At 25.7% G+C, this 8728-nt stretch overlaps 1 protein-coding gene across 12 annotated transcripts in view; it reads right to left on the minus strand.

Annotated features, from left to right (window-relative positions):
- Window positions 1-8218, minus strand: part of LOC113555015 (maternal protein pumilio) — a 98492-nt gene extending 90274 nt beyond the window's left edge. For 4 of the 12 annotated variants that reach the window (XM_026959280.1, XM_026959287.1, XM_026959284.1 and 1 more), the window contains exons 1-4: window positions 7736-7922; window positions 5215-5312; window positions 4155-4358; window positions 3939-4043 (exon numbers count right to left, since the gene is read on the minus strand). In XM_026959280.1, the coding sequence (XP_026815081.1) occupies window positions 3939-4043; window positions 4155-4358; window positions 5215-5295 (390 nt within the window). In that variant the 5' untranslated portion in view covers window positions 5296-5312; window positions 7736-7922. Of the gene's footprint in view, window positions 1-3938; window positions 4044-4154; window positions 4359-5214; window positions 5313-7735; window positions 7924-7944 lie in introns of those variants that run through there. The other 8 variants (XM_026959282.1, XM_026959281.1, XM_026959276.1 and 5 more) reach the window with 7 other exon arrangements.
- Between the last annotated feature and the right edge of the window lie 510 nt (window positions 8219-8728).

Consider the following 8728-nt stretch of genomic DNA (forward strand, 5'->3'; position numbering starts at 1 on the left):
AAAACAAAAAAATAAATAAATGTTGATGTAGTGATCAAAATATATCAGTAGCAGTTTAATATAGAATTGTTTCTATGGTTTCTGACATAAATACAAATTGTGTAAAATACTAAACTAAGATATTGGAATTTTATTGATATAATAATTGATTCAAATAATGAGAAAAATGATCCTGATCAATTAGAGATGTTGATAAACTTACCCACACAAATAAATATTTAGTTTTTATTAGAGCAGGGACTTTCATACATGTTTGCATATTATTTCTGATTAACTTTATTATATGCTTAGTTAGTTTGTTTGTGATCAAATACAGAAAAGTTTTTAGTGCATTTTTGCATTTTTGCATATTTTGACATTTTTTGGTTGAAGATATATTTTCATTATATGTGCATATTCCATTAGTTAATCAAAAATCATGCACTTCAGTAAATATTTTTTATTAATCAAGGTCAACAATCATTTGAAGCTACAAATTTGTTATAAAAACGATAGAAATTAATTTTTATCTTAATAATGGCCAGTAGGTAAATTTAATTAGATATGTATGGGCTATATTATTGTTTTTTTTTTATTTATATATACATATAGATAAATAGCAAATAAAATAAAATAATTAAAATAAATAAAATATTTTAGCAAGTTTTTTTTATTGGAAATATTTTTAATTTTTTGATACTTAAGTGCATCTTTGATAATCTTTGTTAGTTCATAAAAATCCTTGTTCTAGTTATTATTCATATTTCTATAAAACATGATGTATTCAATTGTTTATTTTTAAATATTATAACGTATTTCAAAATGGTTTATTATTTATTATCTATAAAGTATGATTAATATTACATGTATTAGATAAGGATCAGATATAGCTAGAACTTTAATGTCCATTTATTAAAGAATGAGGGAGGAGTTAAATGTTGATCCTGGGTATATTATACCTAAATGCACCGCTAAACACAATTTGATATCCTTGTTGAATTAAGTGTATATGTACCATATACGATACTTGACATCTATCATACATTTGCTGATTCATTCACACAAAGTTAACAATAACAGCGATTAAAATTTATCATAGTCAAAATCTACTTCTGTTTTAATAATATAATATCTATTTGAGTAGAAATAATCATAATTGTAAGAAATAATTAGATATATACTATATTCAAAATGAAATTGTGACTCCGTGGCGATCAGTTTTTGTTAAGCGGGAGTCAAACCCCACCAAGTAAACTATCTATATGCCTGCTGTGTAGTAAAGCCACCCCCATGCACACAAGTTGGTTGCCGAGGCATGATCTCATTATGAATAGAGAATAGTTTAGTTTGTACTTCACAAGTGTGAAATATATGACATCAATTATTCTATTGTAATATTATGTTAACCAAAAATTTCAATTTAATTATTTAATTGAGGAAAAATACTATCATATTTAAATAAGAGAAAGAACTTATGCAAATTGATACTCCTCTCCTCGTGGACACTGGTTCTCAAATAAAACTTTGAACTCGCAAAGAATGAAAAGTTGATCAAATTGATGTACGAAGAAGTTGTTAATGAATTCAGTTCAATTGTAAAAGTAAAACTTTTATCACATACAATGATAAAAATGATAAATGTAATAGTGAATTATCATTCTCACAAATTTTAGAACTTGTTTATTATTGGTGTCTATAGATACCATGGAAATATTAACGAGGCACCAAAGTTATACAATAAATGATTGTGCATATTTAGAATTTGATAATAGTGTCAATTTATATGTTTATGTATTATTAAATGTTTTACAAATAATATTTATATATTAATAAATTTTAATATTATTAAATTATTTCCATACATATGTATTCAAATTTTAACTAAGTATAAAAATATACAGTAAACAGCATATGACAAGAAAACTCAGGTTTTCTCAAGACTTAAATATTTAACAGAGAAGAATCTGAAAAAAATAAATAAATAAAAAACAGTTAAGTAGGTTGAGTTATTACTTTACGTAAATTTTTAATACAAATCAAGAGAATTTAATTGCGAATATATTTGAGGAAGAATTCTAAAACAATGTTTCTCAGCCAGTGTTTTGGTATTTGATATAATAATTTCTATAAAAATAAATTATCAGTTATCGAAATATTTTATATAACCATTTTAAATTAAATATTACCTTTTATTATTAGTTTTTATTGTGTGTTGCAAAGTATGAAATATATTAATAGTTTGTTGCCATAAAACAAATGTTGAGAAACACTCTTCTAAAAGACATTTTTTATTATAATTATTAAAAGTACATAAGAGTTTAGCAACAACAACAACCATCGGAAATATCAAAAAACATAATGATAAATAAGCTTATAAATACATAAAAGTCTCAAATATTTTTTTAAATAAATTATGAAATATCTATAACTAAAAACAGATAACACTTGAGCAGTCATATTTGCGCAAAATTTAAGTTTTCAAGGAAAATATATTGATATTAAACATGAAAATACAGTAGAAACCGTTAATAATGACGTTTAAGGGACCAAAGTAAATAATAGGTCATAATCAGGGCTCAAGAATTAAAGAATTTGCTTATTTTTATGGATTGGCTTAAAATGTAGCAGTAGTGTAGTGTATGTCATGTTAAAACACGTTCAAATATGAAATTTGAAAGTGCTTTTTTCAATGGTTTTTAAAAATATGCTTATTTCTAGTTTTTCTAATTATTTTTGCTTTTTTGACCAGTATTTCTACTCTTTATGGGTTTTTCAAAAAATTCCTCAGAAAATTTATAAACAATAAGGCAAAATGTCTTGAAAATAAAGTTTGATTTTTTTACAATATAAAGATTATAATTTATTTATTTTTTGATTTTTTAGTTAGAAACTTTTCCTAATCATTTTGTTTCAATATTTTATGTATTTTTTAATTATATTATTTTTAGCACAGTTACAAATTATGTCTAGTACAGAGTATATTTTTGCTCAAATTTAAGTTTTTTAAATGCTTATTTGAATGCTTATAATAATGCTTTTAAGTTCTCTTTTAAGCGCTTATTTTAAAGACTTCAAGTGCTATAAGTTCTGAGCCCTGGTCATAAAAATCAGTTGTCATAACCAAAATGACAAAACCAAAAATTGTAACTTCCATACATATTATTATTTATTTATTCAATGTATAATATAGAAGAAAAAGTAAAGATAAAAACATTTAATTATGTACATATTTAAATTAATATTAATTAAATTATTATTTAAAATAATCTGTTATTTTAGATTGAACTTTGTATAAAAATCACGCTCTATTTTTTTTAAAGTTCTTCAAAATTTATCATTGGACTTTTATTATTCAGTGCCACATCATTTGCTAACATTTTTGCAGTAATAGTACCTTTGATAAAGTTAAGTCATTATAGATAAAATATTTTAACCAAAAATAACCATCATAATATCCGTATAGTCATTATATAAATGTCATAATAATCAATACAAATTAGTACATACAGTATAGGAGTTTTACCAGGACCTTTAATCTAAAGTCATTATACACAATATGTCACTACAATCGGTGTCATTATAAACGGTTTCTACTGTATAGACGTTTCACTAAAATAATATATGATATTATAACTTCATAAATTGAGTTTTCAAAAAAAAATTACTATGTGTCTTAGGTTAAATTTTGTTTTACTTATTTAAAAAAAAAAATTAATACGAAAAATGAATACATAACTTATCAGAATAATTATAAAAATTATACCTATAATATTATTTAATTTTAAAAATTGATATAATTTATAAATTATTTATACCCAATTAACTAATAAAATAAACTGTCCTATCTACGTGCGTAAAATATTCTTTTAAAATAGTTATGCAAATCATAATATAATAAAACCTTTCTAAGTAAACAAAAATATATGAATAAAGCAACAGTTTTTTTTTTAAATTCTCACTTTAACTAATATTGGTTGTAATTGATATTGTACATTTGGTACTTCAGATATCTGAGGTGGAGGTTGAGACATTTTCGCAGAGAAATATTTCCATTTCTCCTGCATCTTAAACATAAATAACAGTCAATCATCAAACCTCAAGTCCTACTTTTTATATCCTATATTATATATTGTATTAAAATTAACATCTAAAACAATAACAATAAATTAACTTACTTGCTCTAAAAAACAGTCCTCAGATGTTGCTGGCCATCTAGGTTGTGGGAGTTTGGATGGTAATGGGGCAGATTGTAAACCATATTCTTGTGATTCACCTGATGCACAATCAAATACATAATTGACAATTGGCTCTTCTTGTACTGTTTGTCGTAATACACTATCTCCACTTGGTTCATTTTCATTTAACTGTTGTTGATGCTCCTAAAATAATTAAGAAATAAATATTTTGGTGTACAGTAAAGTATAATAAAAATAAAATTATTTTATTATACAATTTATGTAGCTTGGCAATCATTAGCCACAGGTAAACGACCTATATACTAATGGAAAGATAAGATAACCAATTTTATTAATTTTTTAAGTTATCTTTCCATTAGTATATGGGTTGTTTATTTGTGGCTAACGATTGCTAAGCTATATAAACTTGTAATCATATGAAGATTTTTGAAACACTAAAAAAAAACACTTTTATAACACATACATTTTATAGTTATACAATTTTGTAAAATGTATGTGTTATACTTTGTACAAACTTTATAGTAGAATTTAATTAATATTTAACAAAACTATGAATTATAAGAAAATTAAAAAAACTTTAATATGAATAAATTCAAATTCACAGTTATTATTTGTGGTTGGCAACCTTTTTGGACTCTTGGGCCACATTCATAAATTAATTAGAGCTCACGGGCCAGATAAAAATAAAAATGTTTAATATTCAATTAAACTTTGTTGTTGTAGAATTTAAAGCGGGCCGTATACAATAGACGCACGGGCCGCTGGTTGCCGACCACTGATCTAGACAGTAAATTTATAACCAGGCTTTAAAACAGTTCATTGATTATGAACCAGAGATATTTTTAATATTTCAAAATAAAATAATAAAAAAATTGTTTTAAAATACAACATTAATCTGATTTATGCTTATTTATCTTAGGTTATAATATCATTGTTGGTCAATATATAACAAATAATAATAATTACCTATAATTATTATTATACAAAATAAAAAAAATTATAATAGTGTTGGATTTTTATAATAATGTGAGCTACTTACCTGCAAATGATTACCACTGTTATTCAACACTGTATTATTTGTGCTGGAAACAGGTACATTCCCTGCGCCTAACCACTTCATTTGAAATTGTAAGAAATCTGAAATTCATAATATGTATTATTAAAACTATAATACTACTTATGATTTACTACAGAATACAAACAAAATAAATATATTAAGGTATGATACATACATGTATTCATCAATTAATTAATTGAAATAGTTATTGAATTTATAATATTTATATAAAGAAATAAAATATTAAAATTAACTAATATCAACATAATTATAAATACAAACAAAATATAGAATACAACAACTATATATAATCTGAATATTAAAAACAAGATAGATACATATTATCATGATAAACATTTTTCAAAAATAACCTATAGTAGGTACCTAATAAGACCTTTATATAAAATATGTTTTGAGTACTGCAAATCATAATGAATATAAAAATGAATCCACGGTTATTTCAACTTTTCACATTCATTAAAAAATATAAAATTAACCAATTACCCAACATATCAAACAAATAATAATATAATATTAATTAATAGTACCTATATATGTTTACACAGATACCTATATATCTAAAAATTACAAATAAGATGTCAATATTATTATAGAATACTGAATTAGTATATTTTAATCTTTTTTTTTTTCATGTTTGAATCGACTGTCGTGGGAATGCTTTTGCATTACTTCTGCGAAGTGAGTATATACAAGGATTATTAAGGAGCTAACAATCAACTCAGACATTAATTTTTATTAAAATTTTATTTTTAGAAAACTTGATAGTTTGTTACAAACTTATTTTAAGTTATATGCTCCTTCAAATAGGTAAATTAAAATAATATGTAGAATCCTATTAGTATCCATATTCTGTAAATTACCTTAAAAATATTCTAATCATTTGTCATTACACAAATATATTATCATCAAACATAACAAAGGTCACCAAGTTATATTTTTTTTTACTCTATACAATGAAATGAAAATTCTTTAGTCCAATAACTCTAATACTTATATGCTAGGTCAATGTAGACTTAAATTCACAGTATATTCTACTATTAAGATAAGTATAAATATGAATACCTCTACTTAGGTATACAAGAAAAATGAAAACAACATGTATGAAAAAATATTACCTATAATTATTATTTCATACCCAAAATTTAAGATTCCCAGGTTCGAGATTATAAGCTAAAAATTAGACTAAAAAAATAGGGCCTAGAACATATAACTATGAAGTTACTCACTTAATATTGTGATAATGAAATAATTGTCAACTTTATTATGATAGGTAAATTAATGATTTATGTTAAACAATTTAAGACCTGATAGGCTCAACTAGGGGTTGCTAGGTTTTTAGCATCCCAGATTCAAAATTAGTGCCCTCAAAAATCCAATTTATAATTTTAAATTTTAATGAAATAGTGTTTATTTTTATTGTTCAAATTCATTATTTTAGGATTTATATTTTGAATTATTATATTTTACATAAATTGTAGAATTGTTTGTAATATTGATTACCATAATTAACATTATCAATGACACCATGCTTGGGGATACCATAAAAAGAAGCATTTCTTAATAATTTCCTAATAACTTACTTAAACAATAAAGACAATTAAATAAGGAAAATAATTTTTATATAGTTGAAAGAATCCATATATTTAAAAAACCTGAACTGCAAATCAATTAGTAATTACTAAAGCAAAATTTAGAAGATAAATTGAAAATAAGATTTCTAAGTACTGTTTATGTATTGGAAGAACAAGAGCATAATATGGAAGTTTTAAATGGTCATAAATATAAGTTAAAAGTAGACCAAACATACAACTTCAGTAAATAATACATAAAGATACATTTTAAATAGTATAACTTTAATAATTTTTAACTTAATCAATTTATTTATTACAAGAATAACTTTTATTTATAAAAAGAAATCAAATATTTAGATTTGAGAAATAGTTTTACATACTAACTGCCAATTTAATCATAAAATACAACTATAGTGTTGGAATTTAGATTAATTTTAAATGATAAGAAACACAAAAGTAATTTCAACAAAATTATAAAATCAAAAGAGAAATAACTTTATTAAGATTTTCTATTGAGATTAATGATCAATTAAAATTACACAGTACTTATCATAAAGGCTAAAATACATGAAGTATAACTTTATCAGTCATTTTAAACCCATATTATGATTTATTTGATAAAAATTATTAAAGTATTTTAAAAAAATAATAAAATAACTTAAATATCCTAGATGAATAATGATGAACAAGTCTATAGAAGTACTAACTGATTAAAATAATTAAAACGTCAAAACAGAGAATTAATAAATGAAAAAAACAAAATTTCAATATCAGTATTCAACTAAAGAAATAGGCAGTTATAATCAAATCATAATTGATCAGTTTATGTGGAATGAACATTAAAGATGGGCATATTTGAACGAGTCACTAGCAAAAAGAATTTAGCTTGCATCGGTATTTGGTGGACTCACTTGTAATGATAGTTGGCCGATGGTGAACGAAGAACCAATTGAACCGATGGCAAACGTTCAGCAATAACCAAGAGATGATTTGTTTACACTGCTATTAAACAACCGACTGTTTTTTAATTGCAATATTATTGGGTAATAGCTAATTGTTTCAATTTTATCAATTTGTATTATTGTTATTTATTATTATTATTGTTATTTATACTAAGTACCTCTGGAACGCACAGCCGGCACTCAGCATTCGCTTACACCACACACACAAACACACACATACACGCACGCACACACTAAACGAACGAACGAACGGAACTTTACAAAATTATACAACACGAAATATCTGTACACCTATATAATATATACTACACACGTATGTAATATATATTATGTATGATTATTTTTTTTAAATTTTTTTTTGAAGTTATGATATAATATTTACAAATTACGCGGCCTCCGTCGGGAGGTTTTGTCCACCATTGAATTACATTAGACAAGGACGATCAACATTGATAGTTCTTTATGGTGTTCGCTCTGTCGCACGCGCACACGGTCACTGTCTAATGTCTAGCCATCTCATTCCCACCAGTTAGCAATGATCGGGTGTTCCGCGCTAGTGTAAGGTTCTCTCTCGCACGCTGCTGCTACCCCCCCCCCCCCGGACACCCGGTCAACAGATAAAACGGTAGCTGCTAGTTGCTACAGCTGCTGCGGCGGCACTGTTCGGAAGACCTGATAATGGTGCTGCGCGACGGTGGCCTTGCCGAAGTGTTGTTGATACGGTGCGGTCGGCGAGGCGCCGGTGGGCGGTCACCTGGGTGCTTGTCAGTTGTCACAATCACACGGGCCGTCCATTGAACCGCACCGATGACAACAGTAACGCCATTGTTCCGACCATCGTTGATTGCCGTTTTTCCTCCACGCCGACCGCAAACGCTACACCATAATTCCGGGCGTGACACACCGCCGGCACTGCGTCAGCATTAGATACAATGTGATTAT

The sequence above is a fragment of the Rhopalosiphum maidis genome, chromosome 2 (assembly GCF_003676215.2).
Source record: "Rhopalosiphum maidis isolate BTI-1 chromosome 2, ASM367621v3, whole genome shotgun sequence".
Lineage (NCBI taxonomy): Eukaryota > Metazoa > Arthropoda > Insecta > Hemiptera > Aphididae > Rhopalosiphum > Rhopalosiphum maidis.